This window comes from Dendrobates tinctorius, unplaced genomic scaffold, assembly GCF_039654945.1.
Source record: "Dendrobates tinctorius isolate UK_male_01 unplaced genomic scaffold, ASM3965494v1 ptg000241l, whole genome shotgun sequence".
NCBI lineage: Eukaryota > Metazoa > Chordata > Amphibia > Anura > Dendrobatidae > Dendrobates > Dendrobates tinctorius.
Genome location: NW_027361908.1, coordinates 5286753 through 5308744, shown reverse-complemented (window position 1 = coordinate 5308744; position 21992 = coordinate 5286753). Strand labels below are relative to the sequence as shown.

Here is a 21992-nt window from a genome sequence, read left to right as displayed (position 1 = left end):
ATGCTTTCAGGCTGCAATACTCCCTTAAACTTGTGCTCTGCTCTTCAGCTAACCTGTTGAACGTTATAATACATGAAATTGGATGGTAGAATTGTGAGTAATGATGTAGATAGTGCTTGGCCTGAGGGTTTTGCAGCAATTCTTTGCTCCTCTACTAGGCTTGTGACAATTGGTTAGGGGCTTATTTTCACGTGCTTACACAATAGCTTTCCAACATGCAGAATGTCACCACTAGAGAATCTCAATTTCTGTCTTCCTTCAGTTCTCTGCGGTTTGATTCAAGGCTAGGTACATCTGTATTAGGGAATGCCTTTCTTCTGTTCTAGAAAGAGAAAAAAAACAATCATTTAGGAGATGGATCTGTGCAATAACGGACACAAACTATGCCAGAAGTACCATATTGCTTATAATGGACCTATCGGGTTTTGTCTTTTGTGGATTTCATTTTTTGCATAAAAAATAGCATAGTATATTCTGTTTTTCATTATAAAATGATGGACACCATGACAGAAACCCAATGGATGCCATTCTGTTCTAGGAACATTTGGCATTACCAACCAAACATATGATTCTTTTTTATTATTATTATGCATTTTTATAGCGCCATTTATTCCATGGCGCTTTACATGTGAAAAGGGGCAAATATAGACAAGTACAATAAACATGAGCAATACAAGACACACACAAGTACAGAAGGAGAGAGGACCCTGCCCGCAAGGGCTCACAGTCTACAAGGAATGGGTGAGGATACACTAGGAAAAGGGTAGAGCTGGTCGTGCGGCGGTTCAGTAGACTGAGGATCACTGCAGGTTGTAGGCTTGTCGGAGGAGGTGGGTCTTCAGGTTCCTAATCTAATACAAGAAAATTATGTATCAGTATCTCATACTCTTGACTTTGAATTCATTGATGTCAATGAATAGTATTCCAGTAATGAGGGCCTCAGAACCAAGAGGGCTCATGACATAATGTGGCTTCAAACCATGGACCCCATGTATTTCTGTAACACAGTTCCTAGAAGACAATGTTCAGCACATTTTGGTTTTGTTGAACTTCGTTGGGTCTGGACTTTACTTTCATGTCACAGACATTAATATATGGCATGTTTCAACTTCATTCTGTAAGCTTATGTCCCATCTGATCTGAATTAACATTGCTTCCGGTCTAAAAATAAATAAATAACATGTTGCTGGTGCTGGGATTCATAACTCAAATTTGCTTGTGTTGATTATATCTGATGCATTACTCGTTAACTAACATGCAAAGTAAACTACAAATGATTCTGAATAAATGGGCTTTCACCCTTTTACCAGTGTTTGATGATTATAAGATGGTGTGGACAGTAATCAATTCTTTCTTCCTGCTTTTTTTCCTTGGGTCTCTACCTATACTACAATCTTTCCTTTTCTGATGGAATGGATCTGTTGCCTTTGGGATTACTAGAACCTATTGTGAAGAATGGCAGGCCTCCGACGTCTCATAGTATGCACTCCTTCCTCCATCAATACACAGGATCCTTCAAGAAGCCACCACTGAGAAGACCACACAGTGTTATAGGCGGAAGTCTTGGCTCATTTATGGCAATGCCCAGGAATGGAAGCAGACTAGGTAATGATTTTTTTTTTATTCTTCTCTCACATATGCAGTAACTCTATTATTGTGCATGGCACCTGTAGGAGAGTGAATGTGACATGGGGATTTTGCACCTCTTAGTGAGAGTGCCATTTATATAGGCGCTAAATAAAGCAAATGTCATTCTGATATCAATGTGACATTTCTTCAGCAGCTTTTTATTTTTTGTAAGGCTAATGTTGACACACGAGTAATTACATGGGGGAGCAAGTAATTTTGTACATATAAGAGGACCTGTCGCCATTCCTGACAGGTTTGCTTTAGTTAATGCATGTGTTACCCATGAAATGACATGGTATATATTTTCATACATATATGTTGTGCTGTTCTTATGTTATTCCTCTGAATAATTTTTGTATGGCGCCCAGTTATCAATTTAAAGATCTAAGAAAAGCTTCTCCTTAATTGTTATATTATGCAGGATACATGGAAAACTCACAGGTCCTCTACAAGGCCTCATTCAGACATCCGTTTTTCCACATATGTTGTCTATATGATTTTCACAGATAAAACACATACCCATTATAATCTTATAATTATTGTTTGTGTTTTTTTTCCATTCTACATGACGGCACCACGAGAGAGGGGATCCGCCCAACGAGGACAGGAAACCTTTAAGATAAAAGGGGCGGCTCCTCTCTCCGTATCAGTTGGTTTCCTGTCCTCGATGGGGAACCCTCAAGATGAAAAACCTCTTGAAGATTATGTAAGAAAGAAGAAAGAAGAGGATGCCTGGGTCAGGTGATTACTGGCAGGCATTGGTCGTCTACACCCGTCACCAGGTACCGGTAGTCGCCTCGGGGGCCATATATTCCTATGTCCCCCCTGAGCGAGTGCATGGCCACAGCCCATGAGGCAGATGCCCGGGTGAAGTTTGAGCCTCAGAGACCACTTTGGTGTACCATCCCTAATGACCAACATGCCCCATAATAGTCCACGGAAGCCACTTTGTGCTCCCTCCCTGTTGACAACCGGTGGCCATGCAGCCAGTGAGACACATCGGTGCCTGGGCAGAAGTTAAGCTCTTCGGAGGCCGCGTAAGTGTGCCCTCTCTGAGGCCAGACCCCACTGGACATGAGCCCTGGAAAGAAGTTCTGGGTACCTGTTATCAGTAGTGGCCAGGGTGACATCCATATTCCTCCAGGAGACTCGGTCCGGTGAGATCGCAGGTATGAGGGGGGCAGGTGTCACGGCAGATAATGGCAGGAAACGCTGCAATAGTGGTGAACTGGGCGCGAATCGGAAGGGAAAAGCTGGTACGCGCAGCTGATGGGGACACCCGAGTGCGCGCAGCGGTCGGAGCTGAGAGTACACACCGGGGGCAGCAGCAGGTGGGGCACGCGCTGGTAGTAAAACCCACAGCAGCGCAGACTCCTGGGGAACCCATGGAGAGGCCGGGAGGGCGCATCGGAAGTAGATGAGGTGCGACCCGGAAGTAGAGCCTGTGGCACCCGGGAGGTAGCAGCAGAGTGCGGTAACTGCCACATAGCAGTATGCGCGCACCCGTTACAGCAGGGTGCGCGCAGACACGATCTTCAGGCGGGCATAAGGAGCACACTCTAATTATCAGAGGCATGATAGCTCGCATGCACAAGCGGCCGGCAGGTGGGATCAACCAGGTGGCTAATTACAAAAAAAAAAAAGGGAGACACTGATATTTAAACTCGACAGTAGTCCTTGGGGGCGTCACTAGGTTAGACTTGACTGCTTTTGTCAGAATACAGCAGTTAGGCAATGGAGAGCCCTTCACCAGAACACCTGCAGCCGCACCAGGAGGTGCAGGAGAGGCGGTCTCGCTCAGAGGAGAAGAGCCAGACGTGCCGCAGCAGCAGTGGGAGCCGCTCGGGCAGCGCACGGGCGGATCGTCACCGCAAAAATGAGGTGTCCCTAGTCTCTTTGGGAAATAGTGAGACCAGTCAGCCTCCAGATCTGGTACCCGTTCTGTGAAGCGTCCGAGTGGTGAGTGAGCTTCGAGAAAGTCCAGCACTCTAATGTCTTTCTCTCTCTCTCTCTCTCTCTCTCTCTCTCTCTCTCTCTCTCTCTCGTCTCCTCTCTCCCCTCTTTTACATACATTGGTGGGGTGGAGTATAGGAGGTCCCTAAGAAGAGTAGGTCAAAATCCAAGAATAAGGAATGCCCCTTATGCAATAACCCCTTAGGAGCATCTTGGAGTAAAAGTTTGTGCCAGGACAGTATTAACAAAACAGTAGCTGAAGAGACACCCTCCTTCTCTGATAACCGGAGATCCCTAATTCAATCAGAGGTCTGCAAGTCAATGAGGGCGTTACAATCAGCGGATACGGATAGCAAAGCAAGATATAGATCCAGTCCCACAGTAGTCTCTCAGGAGGACTCCACAGGGTCAGAGGAGGACTCCCGCTATTCGGATAGCAGTTCTGACGAGGAAGACGCATTCCCAGTAGAAGCTACAGTTAAGCTTATAAAGGCAATCCGGTCTACTATGGGGCTGGTAAATGAACGCGCAAAAAAGACTGCTCAGGAACTCATGTTTAGCGGGTTGCAAAAGAAAAAATGTAGAGCCTTCCCTATTAATGAACAGCTGGAAGGACTCCTAAAAAGGGAATGGGAAAAACCAGAGAAGTCCAGATAATCAATTCCCTGAAAAGGAGGTACCCTTTTGAGGAAGAGGCATCCTCATCCTGGGATAGAGCTCCAAAAATTGATATAGTGATCTCAAGTCACCAGAAAATCCTCCCTACCCTTTGAGGATTTAGGTTCCCTAAAGGAACCTCTAGACCGAAAAATAGACAATTGTCTTAAAACAGCCTGTGAGGCCTTGGCTGGGGCACTAAGGCCCCGCCATTGCGGCCACTTGTGTGGCTAGATCCCTAAAAATTTGGGTTGACAACCTGGAGGATCATCTAGAGCAAGGAGTCCCCAGGGAGTCTATTTTGGAAGCAATGCTGGCCATCAGAGCAGCGGCAGTCTTTCTTGCTGAGGCTTCAGCAGATAAAGCCAGGCTAGCAGCAAAATCAGCAGCCTTAACCAATGTGGGACGCCATGCAGTATGGCTCAAATGCTGGCCGGGGGACACACAGGCAAAGATGAAACTCTGCTCTCTGCCACGTGAGGGAAATTTCCTGTTCAGCATTGGATGAAATATTGGAGAAAGCCGGCGACAAAAAGAAGAATTTCCCAAAACGGCCATTTCAGGCCTTTCGGCGCTCCTTTCAGAAGGGCTGAAAATTCAGAAGACTGCAGTACAGGGATCGAGACAAACAACTGACAAGCGATCCAGAGGTGGGAGAGGCTTCTATTTCAGCAAGCCCTCCAAAGACGCCAAAAAACCCTCCCAGTGACGGTCCTTCTCAGGTGGGAGGAAGGCTCTCACTTCCTTCCAGCCTGGGAGAGGATCTCATCCAGCACCTGGATCCGGCAAATTGTAGGGTCAGGTCTGGAGTTAAAATTCCACCACTGGGGGGCGTGGCCTGCATGCAGACCAGAGGGGCCACAACTCTCAGGCTCCTGATTCTCTGGACTTAAACCGGCTAATAACAGCGCTCTATATTACCTCTCCTCCTTACTGTGCTCAGGTGCACAGTAATGGCTCCTGGAAGGTCCTGGGCACATGATGACCCGAGGGAGAGCGCAGAAACGCAGTTCCCCGCCGAAGCTCCCGGACTTCTTCCCCCGAGGACAGACTGCACATGCTGCGGTAAAATGGCGGCGACTTCCCCCTCAGCTTCCTCCCGCTCGTCGGGTGGCTCTGGGGGGAGGGGGGCATCTGAGACTCACAACAACCTGTCTCCTATTACTAAAGGAGACATGAGTGATTTTCTGGCCTCCATCTGTGCTTCCCTAAAGGAAGACATGCAGTCCATGCTGCAGGAGATTAGAGGGGAAGTCTCGTCCCTGGGGGAGAGAACTGCGCATGTTGAGAGCAAGATGGCTGAATATGCCAAGACTATAAATGCTCTAGTGGATGACAACGAAGCTTTGAGGAAGGATATGGCTGTGGTCCATGATAAGATGTATGATCTAGAAGATGGCTCACGGAGGAATAATGTGCGTGTCGGGCATACCGGAGGACATTTCCAGATAAGGAGCTGGCTGACTTTTTGCTTAATTTCATGCAAACTGTACTCCCAACCTTGCTCCCCAGAGATTTCCTGATTGCCAGGATACATGGACTCCCCAAACCCCGGCATGTGGACCCAGCCTTGCCCAGAGACACTTTGGCGCGCGTCCACTTCTATACTACCAAAGACGCCTTCATGCAGAAGATGAGGAATCCCCCTGAGCTCCCTGCTGAATTTCAAGGCTTACAGGTGTTACCTGACTTATCAGCGTCCACGCTGGCAAAGAGGCAAGAATACGCTCCTGTTTGTAAAGCACTACGTGATGTTCATATCCGATACAAATGGGGATTCAATCCAGTCAGACTGATAATATTCTATGAAGGTCGTGGTGTGGTCTGCCAATCTCCCAAACAGGCTGAGAACATGCTAACTGATTGGAAGATTTCCTTTGCTCCCCGCCAGAACCCGATGGGAAAGAAAATTGTTCAGGACTGGTTTCAAACTTGAAGAGGAGGATGAGATGCTGCCTGGATGCAGGACTATGCTGTGAGGGTGCTACGGATTTTGTAACCTATTTCCCTTTCTCCACCTTTTTTCTTTTTGCTTCAGTACCCCGTCTAAGATAACTCTTGGTAATTTTCCATCTTTTTGGGAGTGAACATTGGAACTGCCCCAAGCTGGTATTTACCTGCGGTCTAAGACTGACCACTCAGGCGTTTCACTGCATGACTAGCCTGGCCTTTGGCCTAGTGGCTGCATGACTTTGTGTTTAGAAGTTTTTTTCGTTTTCTCTGTTTTGTTTCCCTTGTCTCCTGTTTTTTAGGTACACCTCCGAGATGGGTCTTTTTAAAGTGGTTACTGTGGTTCTCTATAATGCCAACACACGAGCCCTGATGCAGGTGATATGGGTTCATGAAGATGTTTGTGTGATAGCAAGTTTTATAATGTATAATTGAGTGTTACCATTATGTCTCTAAATGTTAGGGGGTTGAACTCCCCCTGTAAGAGGTCCATCCTATGGAAGGAGGTGAAAAAATCAGGTGCGGAGAATATCTGCCTGCAGGAGACGCATCTGATAGAAGCTGATAATTTTAGGCTGCGTCACCCACAATTCTCTAATATTTACTTAGCTAATAATAACACTAAAAAAGCTGGGGTGTGCATCATCTTTAAAAATACATTAGCGTTCAAATGTATCCAGAGGGTAGCAGATCCTGCGGGCAGATTTCTGATCCTCATATGCACATTGAATGGCGAGTTGCACACTATCACAGTCCTCTACGCCCCCAATCATTTGCAACAGACATTTATCCGCAAAGTACTACATAAAGTGGATGGTCTGGCGCAGGGTGAAAAAATATACTGTGGAGACTTTAATCTCCCCATGGACAGGGATCTAGACTGCTCACGAGGTGGCATTCGGCCTAGGGGGGAGTTGAAAGGCATAGCCAAAGAATAGCACCTACACGATTTCTGGAGGTACTCACACGCGAGTGAAAGATTATACCTTCTATTCCTTCCAACAACGTACATATACTCGGATAGACCATATTCTGGTAGATACTACGATTCTTCCAAGATGCGTCTCCTCCAGCATAGGACTAATTACCTGGTCTGACCATGCACCCATTGTGTTAGTTAGCGTTAAAACATCATGAGAACCCTGCCTTTCGGTGGCGTCTGAACCCTTCTCTTTTACTAAATGAGAAGGTGACGTGTGGTATCTCTACTGAGTTGACTCACTACTTCCATGTTAATGATAATGGGGACATTTCAGATGAAACGCTATGGGCTGCGCATAAAGTGGTTATACGGGGATATCTCCTACAACAAGCCTCCATACTGAAGCGCAATAGAGGGATACGGGATGACCACTTAGCTAGACTTGACTAGTTGGCATCACTGAATAAAACCTCACCCTCTCATGCGGTGTCGGATGAGATATACAGGGTTCGCTTTCAGTTGCGGGAGATCTTGCTTTCTGCTTATGCCCATAATTTACGTAAGCTTAAAACTCACTTTTACGCCACTGGAGATAGGGCGGGAGCAATACTGGCCCGTAGGGTATGTAAACGAGAGCCTAAATCCAGAATAGATGGTTTACAGGAAATGGAATGGGTGTCTGGTTAGGAATCCGATTGACATCGCGGAGACATTTTCAAAGTACTACTCCCATTTATATAACTTACATTCTGACCCTCAGACCCATCAATCCACTCAGGTAGCAATCGATTCATATCTGCAATCAGTTAATTTACCGTGTGTATCCCAAGAACAATTATTATTATTAAATGCCCCATTTACAGAGGAGATAAAAAAAAAAAATAGCAGTAGGCTACACACCGCGCCTGGTCCGGATGGACTATCAAATGAATATTATCGCACTTTTCAGGAACTTCTGGCCCCATATTTATTGAGGTTGTTTTCACTTTGGCGGGATTCAGGTAAAGTTGCTGCCCCTAATTTGGAAGCTACTATTACCACTGTCCCTAAGCCAGGTAAGACCCCTGAAAGTCCTGGGAATTTTAGACCCATTGCTTTATTGAATTGTGATTTAAAGATATATACCAAATTGCTAGCCTCCCGCCTTCATTTGATAATCCCCTCTTGTCTCTCCTGACCAGGTTGGGTTTGTGGCTGGCCGGGAAACCAAGGATGGTATCCGCCGAATGTTGAATCTTATTAGGGTGGCGGAGCTGTCGGGCCTCCCCGGTGCATTCTTGTCCTTTGACGCTGAGAAGTCCTTTGACAGGGTGCATATTTGGGAAGTGTTCTTCGGAAGTTTGGTTTGGAGGGCCCCATCCTTTCGGCGATTTTAGCCATATATTCCACCCCATCTACCAGAGTCCTAGCCTCTGGGTTTGTGTCTTCCCCCTTTTTGCCAACGGGACGCGGCAGGGATGCCCATTATCTCCCATTATATTTGCATTATGCATGCAGCCCCTGGCAGAGAAGATCCGTCTTAACTCTGATATCTCAGGTCTGATGGTGGGTCCGGCTGCTCATAAGATCGGCCTTTACGCGGACGACGTTATCATAGCCTGTGTGGACCTGGAGCGGTCGTTCTCGGCTGTCATGGCTGAACTAGAGGAGTTTGCGTCAGTATCCTGTTACAAACTGAATGCACCCAAATCATTGGTATTCCCTGTCGTGGTCCCTTTGGTCACCAAAGCTGAATTGGAGAATAAGTTTCCCTTTCGTTGGACTGATCAAGGTATTCCTTACCTTGGTATAAAGCTCACGCACTCTCATCATATTATAGAGGCGAACTATCCTGCTCTATTCAGACAGATAAAGACTGAGCTGGACACCTTACATCAGTTTGTCCTCCTGGGTGGCTAGAATTAATATTTTCAAGATGAAAATTCTCCCCAAGATGATATATTATTTTAGATGTCTCCCTTTGAGGGTTCCAAGCAAAATCATAACAAACCTTCAGCGCTTAACAAACAAATGCATATGGGCCCACAAAACTCCGAGTGGCCAAGTCCCTTTTGTATTACCCTTATGATCTGGGGGGAATGGGAATGCCAAATTTGATGGCGTATTATAAGGCCTCAGTGGTAGCGGGGCTGCGGGATTGGTGGCAGCTAGACAAGGATCATAGATGGCTGCAAATCGAAAATTTTTATGCGATTAGAGGCTCCACCCGATTCATGCTAGAGGTTGAAGCCTTTGGGCTGTGGCCTTGTAACCTCCCTCTACCGACCATGTCTACTGCACTGCATTTTTGGAGACAGACGGTCCCGACCCTTATTAAAATCCCGTTAACTGAAGTGTCACTGAAGGCGCTAGAATTACATATCCCATATATAGATTTACAGCCATGGGTACTGGCTGGTGTAAAATCACTTCATCAGCTGTTTGACGGCACAGCGATTAAGCCGTTTGACCGCCTAGTTGCAAATCACCCAGATATTCAACATAGATTTTATCAGTTTTTACAACTAAGACATCTTATACATACTACACAACCGTCGTACTTCTTTAATACCAACCTAGACCGTACAGTAAAAGGCCTCTTCCTGGTGCCCGGATCTAGTACTCGCAATGTATCTATTTTGTATAGAGCCTTGAATGATCCTGACCTAGAGGTTAAACTGCAATTCATGAGACAATGGTAGGATGACCTGCAGGTCACCCTAGCACCTGATGGGTGGCGGGAGGCGGTGTTAGAGGTTCGGAGAGTTTCCTCATGTTTAAACCGTCTGGAACAATTGAAAAAAGTCCACTTACACTTTGGCCCTCAGTGCTCCCCATTGTGCTGGAGAGGCTGCGGTGTGTTGGGGACACTTAGCCACATGTGGTGGTCGTGCCCGAAATTACTAAATTTTTGGGCTAGCCTAGAGGACGTGATAGCTGAGGTAACTGGGATTCGGATGGCCCTACAACCCAGTATGGTTCTATTGCATATCGGTTTAGATGTGATCCCGCATGTGTTGAGAGGAATGTTCTCACATTTGTTTTTAGCCGCTAGACTGCCAGTGGCATCCAAATGGAGAGTGACCAGCGCACCGACCATGCAATTTGTGATTGACAGGATGAACCTTCATTGCCAATACGAAAGGGCTCTGGTATTATCTGCGTCATCTAAAAAGAAAAAGTCTCAGATTTGGGAACCATGGCTTGGTAACCGGCTCTCCTTCAACCACCGTGAAGATGCTTGCGCTACTTCGACTCAGGGCCTGATATTCCCTGCCCGCGATGAACCCTACTGTGTGTCTAGCTTATATGCCACTTTGATATTCAGGAACCTGCACTATAGCAGGTCATTTTCTGTTAAGACCTTTGATCTAAGTAATTTACAGTTGTATACCTAGGTGTACCCTCCTCCCCCCCCCCCCCCCTCATTATTTTTTCCGGTTGATAGCTACCATGCTTGTTGATGTAGGTGCATGGTAGCCCTTCCCTTTCCTCCCCACCCCCCTTTTTTTATTCCTTGCCTTCTATGTTTGTATGTCTGTTTTCTTGACGTATGATTAATCTACTCTGCACTGTTTGCGGAATTGATTTGTTTACCTGTTTAACTATGTAAAATTTTAATAAATATGATTTTGGAAAAAAAAAAAAAGATTCCATCACTGGCCGCCACGAAGATACATGCAGTCTCCAGTACAGTCATCTCAAGAAAAACAAGAACGTCTGGAGGGTGAAGTATTATCACTCCTAGACAAACAGGAAGTTCCGAAAAAGGAAAAGGAAGGTTTTTACTCCCCCCCCCCTATTTCTCATAAAAAAACAGACAATTCCTGGAGGACGATTATAAATTTGAAAGGCCTCAACAAATATCTGATAGTCCCATCATTCACGATGGAAACGATAAGGTCGTCGGTAAAGCTCCTCTTTCCTCAGTGCTACATGGCAGTCCTGGACCTCAAGGATGTTTACTATCATGTCCCGATCCGGCAACAAGATCGCAAATATCTGAGTGGCGGTCCAGATGAGGTCTCAGTGGCGTCACTTTCAATACAGGGCTCAGCCCTTTGGCGTAGCAATAGCCCCCCGAGTCTTCACGAAATTAATTGCAGAGGTCACAGCGCATGTCAGGGAAAAAGACACTCTGGTGATACCATATCTGGACGACTTCTTGATAGTGGGAAAAAATTTCTCTCACTGTCAAGAACAAGTCAAAATAGTGATGGAGACACTACAGACCCTGGGATGGCAACTGAACCTCAAAAAGTCCAAACTGGATCCAGAATTTCTTAGGCTTAACAATGGACTCGGTGGTGCAGGAGTGTCGCCTCCCAGAGGAGAAAGAAGAAAAGATCAAAAATCTAATCGTGACAACCTTGAAAAAAACTGAAATGACTCTGAGAAGGGCCATGTCAGTGTTAGGGTCCCTAACCTCCTGCATACCAGCAGTAAAATGGGCCCAGTTCCACACAAGAGAACTTCAGTGGTGTGTGCTACCAAACGACCTGAGGCTTCAGGGGCAGTTAGAGCAGAAGCTCACTCTCCCGGACCCTGTACTACAGTCACTCAGGTGGTGGTTACAGATAGTCCTCTCCAAGGGGAGTACCTTGGATGTACACGGCCTCCAAGGTAGTCACAGCGGATGCCAGTCCGTGGGGGTGGGGAGCCCACCTAGACACACTATGGCTCCAGGATCCCTGGGCTCAGGTGGAAAGAAATCTATCCTCAAATGATTGGGAACTGCTAGCAATTGAAAGGGCACTGAAAGGATTGACACATCTAAGAGGACACCATGTGAGAGTCCTGTCAGACAACCGAACGGCGGTTGCATATGTGAACCACCAGGGGGGCACCCGTTCTCAGTCCATGATGCAAATAGCAAAAAGAATCCTGACTCTGGCGGAACACCAGTTTCTCTCATTATCGGCCCTGCATATCCGAGGCGTGGACAACCTGAAGGCAGACTTTCTGAGCAGGAACCACTTGAGGCAAGGAGAATGGTCCCTAAAAGAGTCCATTTTTCAACAGATTGTGCATATGTGGGGGAAACCCAACATAGATCTCTTTGCCTCAAAAACCAACAGGAAGGTTCAAAAATTCTGCTCCCTCAGTCCAGCAGACAGGCCATTGGCAGTAGACGCCTTCAGGATAGAGTGGATATCAGGTCTCCTGTACGCCTTCCCTCCAATATGCCTCATTCCAGCAGTTCTGAGGAAGATCAGGGAGGACAAAGCCAGAGTGATTCTGATAGCTCCCATTTGGCCAAAAAGACCATGGTTCTACTAGCTGAGAGTGATGTCGGTGACGGACCCATGGGTGCTCCCAGAGGGCCAGGACCTCCTAACACAGGGTCCCTTCAATCACCCTCAGAAGTCCGGGCTTCATTTGACAGCCTGGAATTTGAAAGGTCACTACTAGAGAAAACGGGATTCTCAGCGGGGTTAATATCCACCTTACTCAGTAGCAGAAAACCAGTGACTACAAAAATTTATGGTAGAATATGGAAAAAAAAATTTTTCTACCTCAGGCCCAATACAGGAGGGGGAAGTCCCGATAGTGGCAATACTGGAAATTCTGCAGGAAGGTTTAGAGTTGGGGTTAGCTGTCAGTACCCTCAAAGTACACGTCTCAGCCCTGGCAGCCTTATTCAACTGTGACCTAGCAAATAGGTGTGTGGCCAGGTTTATCCGGGCCTGTACTAGAGCTGACTCTGTCCCGACCCCTACTCCTCCTCCCTGGGATCTCAATTTAGCCCCATCATCTCTGACAGTCCGTTTGAACCACTAAACAAAACATCAGATAAAGTTCTAACACTAAAGACAGCCTTATTAGTGGCACTCACATCAGCCCGTAGGGTTGGAGATTTACACGCATTGTCAGCAGACCCTCCCTACACTCAGGTCATGGACGAGAGAGTTGTGTTAAAATTAGACCCAACATACCTTCCCAAGGTGGTCTCAAAATTCCATAGGGCTCAGGAGATAGTCTTACCATCTTTTTGTCCTAACCCCAGTAACCAGGAGGAGGAGAGGCTTCATTGCCTAGACGTTAGGAGATGCAGTATTTAGAGATGACAAGACCCTGGAGAAAACAAAGGGCCTTATTAGTCTCATACCAGGGGGCAAGAAAGGGCCTTAAAGCTTCTAAACAGACTATAGCTAGATGGGTGAGAGAGGCCATTATGCTAGCATATAGTAGTGCAGGCAGGGCTGTTCCAGAGGGTCTAAACTCCACTCCACGAGGGCCATGGCGACGTCATGGGCGGAGAGAGCTGACGCCTCCATCGACCAAATCTGTAAGGCGGCCACTTGGTCCTCTCCGTCTACCTTTTTCAAACATTATAGGTTAGACCTATCTGCTACTGTACCTCTGATCTCACATTCGGGAGAAGAGTGTTACAAGCAGTGATCCCTCCCTAAAGAGAATACAAATCTCTAACTCTCTCGTGCTGCCGTCATGTAGAATGGAAAAACACGGGCATTACATACCTAGTAATGTGTTTTTTCATGAGACATGACGGCACACTTATATTCCCTCCCTATTGATCACATCATTAGTTGGGTGCAGTATTAGCATTATACACTCCCTTGGGTGTTGGAAATTTAGTAGTGTAAGGCTGAGTTCACACGTGGCGTTTTTTTCGCGTTTCCGCGGCGGTTTTAACCGCACGATTTTGCCGCGAAAACGCGAAAAATAAGCATCCCATGCATTCCTATGGGATTCCGCAATGCTGTGCTAATGCTGCGATTTTTACCGCGGCGGAATCGCTTCGCATTAAACGCAGCATGCTCATTAATTTCGTGGAATCGCGGCAATCCCGCACCCATAGGAATCCATTGTTCTGCTTACTTTCCGCATGTGGCTGTGCACACCATGCGAAAAGTAAGCAGAACATTTGAGGATGGTACCCACGGTCAGTAGGAGAGGAGACTGTCCTCTGGGCTTTGGGTACCATATCCCTGTAAAAAATAGAATTTAAAATAAAAAATATTGTTATTCTCACCTTCCGACCTTCCCGCCTCTCTCCACGCTCCCGGTCCCAGTAAGCCTTTGCGAGCGATGACGTCCGTTCTCGCGGGATCGCAAAGTCTCGCGGTCATTCGCGCGACGTCATCGCGAATGACCGCGAGACGTCGCGATCCCGCGAGAACGGACATCATTGCGGTAATTCTCGCAAAGGATGACCGGGAGCGTGGAGAGAGGCGGGAAGGCTGCGCGGGACGTCGGAAGGTGAGAATAACAATATATATATTTTTTTTTTTTTATTATTTGCAATCTATCTTTTACTATTGATGCCGCATAGGCAGCCTCAATAGTAAAAAGTTGGTCACACTCGTCAAACACTATGTTTGACGAGTGTGACCAACCTGTCAATCAGTTCTCCAAGCGATGCTACAGATCGCTTGGAAAACGCTAGCAATTCTGCAAGCTAATTACGCTTGCAAAATGCTAGTTTTTCCGCGGGAAAATCGCGGGAATTTAAAATTCTATTTTCCCGCGGAATTCTCGCGGTAATTTCCGCGAGAGTTCAGCTATGTGTGAACCCAGCCTTAAGGATGTATTATTTATATGTACACTAACCTGCGGAGTTCCTCTAGTGCTCTGTAAAACAACTGATGCGGAGAGAGGAGCCGCCCCTTTTTATCTTGAAGGTTTCCTGTCCTCGTTGGACGGATCCCCTCTCTCGTGGTGCCGTCATGTCTCATGAAAAAACACATTACCAGGTATGTAATACCCGTGTTTTGTGCGCCATGTGTCTGCAGAAAAGTCAAGGGTCAAAATTACCCACACAGGTCTATGGGTCTGTGAAAATCACAGACAGCACACGGATGACCTCAGTATACAGTCCGTGTGCTGTCCATGATTAACATTGTAATAGATAGGAGATTAGAATTTATTTATTTTTTCCATCAGTGAATAGCCATGACCAAGCATTGATGGTATAACTTTTCACTGATTAAATGCTGATGAAAATCGGATGAAATATATTGATGACACTCTCAACTTTTTTTTTTGTGTACTGGTGTTTGAAAAATTGCTGAATTCTGAATGAGGCCAAAGACTGAAAAGTCCTGAAAATTGCATCAATGTCACATGTGAAATTCAACAGTGTTTTGCATTGAGATTGTTTCATTCAGGACATATTTTCAAGCAGAGGTTTTGTGTATATGCTAGTTATTTCTAGACTTCACCCAGATGATTTAGCTCCTGTTTTCACCAAAGAGTTACCTTAAACTTCCCTTGAATGCACGTAGTTGAAATTTGCCAGGACTTGTTAATTTTCAATAATTAGTGTATGTAATGTGTTTTCGAGTAGGGGGAATAGTTAACCCACTATGTATTTTCCTTTTTAAGGGGAGGTACCTTACAAAGGAACATATACATTGTGGGCTAACTTTTTCATTGCCTTCTGATAGAGGAATACACATGAGATTGCTTGGAAATATGGGCTAGGGTCGGTCCTCGCAAACCATGAGGCTACTCTTGATATAGTTGTGCTCAAAAGTTTACATACCCCGGCAGAATTTTTGCTTTCTTATCCTTTTTTCAGAGAATATGAATAACACCAAAACTTTTTCTCCACTCATGGTTGGTGGTTGGGTGAAGCTACTGTGTTTTCTCTTTTTAAATCCTAATGACATCCAAATGACCCTGATCAAAAGTTTACATACCCTGGTGATTTTGGCCTGACGCCATGCACAGAAGTTGGCACAAATGGGTTTGAATTGCTACTAAAGGTAACATCCTCACCTGTGACAAATACCAGGAAAATTGTTTGGGATGCAAAGAAAAACCCACAAATAACATCAGCTGAAATACTGGACTCTCTGAAAACTTGCGGTGTGGCTGTTTCAAGGTGCACAATAAGGAAGCACTTGAAGAAAAATGAGCTTGATCAAAATTTCACATACCCTATTTCTTAATACCGTGTATTGGCCCCTCTAACATCAATGACAGTTTGAAGTCTTTTGTGGTAGTTGTGGATGAGGTTCTTCATTTCCTCAGATGGTAAAGCTGCCCACTCTTCTTGGCATAGAGCCTCCAGTTCCTGTAAATTCCTGGCTTGTCTAGCATGAACTGCGTGCTTGAGATCTCCCCAGAGTGGCTCAATGATATTGAGGTCAGGAGACTGAGATGGCCACTCCAGAATCTTCAGTTTGTTCTACTGTAGCCAATGACACGTCGACTTGGCCTTGTGTTTTGGATCGTTGTCATTTTGGAACGTCCAAGTAAGTCCCATGTGCAGCTTCCGGGCTGATTGAAAATTTGCCTCCAGTATTTGCTGATAACGTATATTCATCTTTCCTTCAACTCTGACCAAGTTTCCTGTGCCTTTGTAGCTCGCATATCCAAAAAATATTTTACCAGATATGAAAGAATAAGGTCAAAAAATCAAATGTGCTAGCCAGGAACCTTAGCTTAGCATTATACCTGATATAAAATTTACCTTTATTAAACCAATCTAAAAACAAGACAACACCACACAGAAAATCAACCAACCATGCTACCTACCATGACCCTACAGAGAGCCCTAATATCAAACTACCTGACAGCGGAGGTTGGCACTCTAAACACCATCGAGATTGGCGCCCCCGCTCCACGAAGGCTGAACCCTAAAACTCCTATATGTCCCTGGACTCGTGCAGCATGCGGTCACTCAATTAACCAGGTAAGGATCATATAGAGGTTGTCAATGAAGGTAGTTGGGTAGGCAACAATAAAGCAGTGTGCAAAAAAAAAAAAAGTGCTAGTGACACAGACAATAAATTGACATGTGCAAATCAAATGAGTACCTGACTATACTGTTGCCTGTGACTGTAAGCCTTCCAGTCAGCGGAGGTTGGCACCCTACTGGTCAGCGGAATTGCGCCCCCGCTCCACGACGGCTATCCCTTGGAGTCCCTGATATGTCTAATAACCATTAGCAAGTGTGGCAAAACAATACAATAACCTGGAAGGCATGAATCATGCCAACAGTCCAATAACATGTGCGGCAAGAAAATGATAGCAAATCCTATTGCTGTAGGTAAAACCCTGATGTAACCTGAAAGATAAGAAAGATGAGTTATATTATACTCACCCAGGGGCGGTACGGTTTTGGTCCGATGGGTGTCGCGGTCCGGTGCCTCCCATCTTCTAACGGTGACGTCTTCTTTGCTGCCTGTCGCGGCTCCTGCTTAGGCGTACTGCTCTGCCCTGTTGAGGGCAGAGCAGAGTCCGGCGCCTGCTGCTCTGCCCTAAACAGGTCAGAGCAGTGCGCCTGCGCAGGAGTCGCAACAGTTAGCAAAGAAGACGACTTCACTGTTAGAAGATGGGAGGCGCTGGACCGCAACACCCATTGGACCAAAACCGGACCGCCCCTGGGTGAGTATAATATAACTCATCTTTCTGATCTTTCAGGTTACATCGGGGTCTTATCTACAGAATTACAGAATGCTGTAGATAAGCCCCTGATGGGTATGCCGGCAGCTGGTAGGCGAAAAATGGGGTGACAGATTCCCTTTAACAGAGATGTTGTACTAGGAAATGTGAATGTAGGTGTGGGCTGCATTACAGACTTGGTATAGAAGTCCTCTATAAAACGCTTTTCAAAAGTGAATGTCTCTTAATGCCAGTATATGTTTCTAGAAAGTCATACCTATACCTGTTAGGCTACTTTCACACTTGCGTTTTTTTACGCGTTTTTTGCGCACACAAACGCATGAAAAAAGCGCATCATGCGTTTGTGTGCGTTTTTTTTGCGGGTTTTGGTGCATTTTTTTAAAAAAAGCATGCTTTTTTTTTGCGCATTACAATGCGCACGTATGCGCACCCATAGACTTTAATGGGTGTTTTGCTGTAAAAAAAAACCGCATTGCTTGCGCATGCGTTTTTTGGGGGCAAGTCAGACGCACAAAAAATGCAACAGGATGCATTTTGTGCGCCCGAGTGCACACTGCAAAAAAACACGCGCATACAAACGCGTACGTGCGCATACATATGCGCACCCATGTTAAAGTATAGGGGAAAAAACGCATGCATTTTTTTGCAAAAGCAGTGCAAAAAAACCACAAGTCTGAAACCAGCCTTAGTGAGTAGACCGGAGGACTACGAAGACGCCTGACCACGTTACCGTATAACGGCTAGGCATTATTGTCCCCATTCCCGTAGATTTCTCAATGCTCCATCTAGTGCGGATTGTTTTGGCGAGCTGACATTTATCAGAGATGTACTTGGGGAATAACATCTCCTGAATTCCCTGTGTTTTTATGTGAGGATCTGGATGCAGAGCTGGTTGGCATCATCTGATACAAATCACTGAATGTTTCATTGTAGGCTTATGAATGCCAGACTGTTTGGAGTGTTTATAGGATATTGTGGTGTGCGCCATCTCCTCCTTTACCTTCTGATTTCCCTGCCTCTGCATATATAATGCCAGCGCTCTCTGTTTGTGGTATTTCTTTTAGTTATTTTTTTTCTTATGTTTGACAACATTTGGTCTTGTTGGTGCAGCTTTGATTTCTCTGTAATACCGTATATCTTTTAGTTGAATGGGGCACCAAATGTCCATGATTATTTCTTCATTACATCTAAATTGTAAATCATTGTATCCCCCCACCTAAAGGGGTGTACTACAAAAAAAAATTGAGCCCACGATTACTTCTACTGCAGTGAGGATTAATGAGGGGCATCAGCACCTTCTATACGTATAGTTATCCTTGGTAGTCTCGGTGATCATTCATAAAGCCCCCGTTACACACTGCGATATCGCTAGCAATCACGCTGTAAAGTCACCGAATTTGTGACGTAGCAGCGATATTGCTAGCGATATCGCTACATGTGATACTTACCTCCGACCGGCTCCTCCGCTGGTTATCGCTGGTCGCGCGAGAAGGTCCTGGATCATTTCTCGTCGTCAGCTTCCTGCGGCGCTTCCTGCTGTGACGACGAGCGACGCATGGACGCGGGCGGGAGGACGTCAGGATCGCCTCGTCTGACAGGTAAGTAGCGACCCCTGCAATGTCTCTGGTGAGATCTGCCTGTGTGGCAGCTCACTAGCGACCACTTAGCGATGCACCAGCGATCCATATCGTTGTCGGGATCGCTGGTGCATTGCTATGTGTAACAGTACCCTAACTCTGCAATTCTGTTCATAGGTGATAACTTTAATCGAAACTCTTCATTTTGATATTTTTTTTTTTTTTTTTTTGCACATATCTAGCTTAGCATGTGTCTAAGGGCACTTGATGATTACGCCTTGTACTACTGGATTTTGATCTAAGATTAAAGAAAACCTCTAATGACGTGCTACTCAAGTCATCTGACCCCTGCAACCAAACACTGGTCTCAGTGGTCCTACTGCTGGTGTAACAGTGATGTCTCTTCCTGTGTCACTGCTGACTTCAGGGTGGCCTGTGCTAGGTCTGGGTGGGTAAAAGGAGTATCCCTTGATTTATTTTGTTACAGCTTCAAGCCACCTGCAACGTTTTCTTTTTGCCCAGACAACCCCTTTAATTGTATTGGTTAATGTTACTATGATTTTAGCCACACAGTTAGTGCTTTGCGAAACTATTCGGCCCCCTAGAACTTTTCGACCTTTTCCCACATAGTTATGCCCATATATATTTGGACAGAGACAACATTTTTCTAATTTTGTTTCTATACATTACCACAATGAATTTTAAAGAAAACAATTCAGATGCAGTTGAAGTTCAGACTTTCAGCTTTCATTTGAGGGTATCCACATTAAAACTGGATGAAGGGTTTAGGAGTTTCAGCTCCTTAACATGCGCCACCCTGTTTTTTAAAGGGACCAAAAGTAATTTAACAGATGAACATTTTATTTACAATTATTTAATTTCTAGTACTTGGTTGAAAACCCTTTGTTGGCAATGACTGCCTGAAGTCTTGAACTCATGGACATCACCAGACGCTGTTTCCTCCTTTTTAATGCTTCCAGGCCTTCACTGCGGTGGTTTTCAGTTGCTGTTTGTTTGTGGGCCTTTCTTTCTGAAGTTTAGTCTTTAACAAGTGAAATGCATGCTCAATTCGGTTGAGATCAGGTGACTGACTTGGCCATTCAAGAATATTCCACTTCTTTGCTTTAATAAACTCCTGTGTTGCTTTGGCTTTATTTTTTGGGTCATTGGTCGTTTCATACTACAGATGGACAGTTAGTTAGGCTGCATTTGGCTGTATCTGAGCACACAGTATGGCTCTGAATACCTCAAAAATCATTCGGCTGCTTCTGTCCTGTCACATCAATAAACACTAGTGACCCAGTGCCACTGACAGACATGCATGCCCAAGCCATCACACTGCCTCTGCCGTGTTTTACAGATGATGTGGTATGCTTTGGATCATGAGCTGTACCACGCCTTCGCCATACTTTTCTCTTTCCATCATACTGGTAGAGGTTGATCTTGATTTCATCTGTCCAAAGAATGTTCTTCCAGAACTGTGCTGGCTTTTTTAGATGTTTTTTAGCAAAGTCCAGTCTAGCCTTTTGATTCTTAATGCTTATGAGTGGCTTGCACCGTGCACCGTGCTCTACACTCAGCTTTATTTATAGATAGATATAGATGGTGTGAGGTGGCGCTGTCATTCAAGGTTGGGGGACACTCGCTTGGCAGCAAATAAATCACATCCGGTACGGGTTTTCCATAAAACCATATCAGTCCGTGAGGTTTATTATTCAGCATAAACCAAAGGAAGCACCACAAAGTTCATATCAGCAAAGCGTCCATTATATAGGCTATTCAGCCTCATCATTATCTCACCCGTCAGGGTTCCTTATGCGGCTTCACCATCGCATACGTTAGATCCCTCCAGGGAGCTCTCAGGCACACATCGCCAATGCTCACACAGCCGCTCCATAGGCTGTTAGCCAGGAGATCCTTCTCACAGGACCTTCCAAACTGGACCAATCAGGTCCCAGCATTCACACCTTGTGACCTACCCTGGCCACTTTATATGGTCCGTAGCCACGCCCACTGGATCACATGGCTATGACCTCATCACAGGTCCTTCACACACTTACAAAGTCTTTTACTATAGACGTTTTCAGACACACCCCTGGGTGGGTTTGTAGGTAACCAGAACCCGCCCATCTCTCTAGTTACCTGAAGACTTCTCCCTTATACTTAGAAACAACACCTCAGCCATGATATTGCTGAACACACATACACAAGTCTCCATCTCAAAGCCACCCACTTTGAGATACATAACTATCCTTCAGGATTCTGCCACTCATCCGTTCTCTTGGGACATCCACACAGCGCCCCCTAGTGGACACAGTGGTCATTACACCACAATAGATAGATATAGATATTAGAGAGATAGATGGAGATAGATAGATTATATATATATACCTATCTATCTATCTATCTATATCTATCTACCTATGATTCAAGATTCAGGGAAGCTTTATTGGCAGGACTAAATGCACATTAGTTTTGCCAAAGTGTGTGTGTGTGTGTATATATATATATATATATATATATATATATATATATATATATATATATATATATTTATTTTTCATTATTTGTTATAACTAACTGTAGTTAGTTACTATGCCCGGCAGCTCTTCAGCTAGTCTCTATATAAAGACTAACGTGGAGATTACCGCCATATAGTCAGTGGTAGATACCAGTCCTACGGAACATATGCGATTACAGCACAGTTACAGATAATTACTTACCGCTGACTTTCTTCTGATGGAATCGTTTGCTTTTCCTGCCTTTTCCATCTGGCCCAGACCGACATGACAACTTCTTCCAGCCAGGACTCTGCTGCAGAGATCACAACAAAGACACATTTCACGTCTCCTATTTTCAGCACTGTCCTCAATGGGACTATTCCCAACCTGCACAAACTCCTCATCCTGCTGATACCCCAATGCTGAGCCGCTGCTGCCGTATGTGTC

At 45.4% G+C, this 21992-nt stretch overlaps 1 protein-coding gene across 3 annotated transcripts in view; it reads left to right on the top strand.

Moving 5' to 3' along the window:
* The window catches only part of CDK17 (cyclin dependent kinase 17), a 273841-nt gene that overhangs the window by 158563 nt on the left and 93286 nt on the right, over positions 1–21992 (top strand). For all 3 annotated transcript variants that reach the window (XM_073556929.1, XM_073556930.1, XM_073556931.1), the window contains one exon: positions 1441–1605. In XM_073556929.1, coding sequence (XP_073413030.1) covers positions 1441–1605 — 165 coding nt within the window. The remainder of the gene's footprint in view (positions 1–1440; positions 1606–21992) is intronic.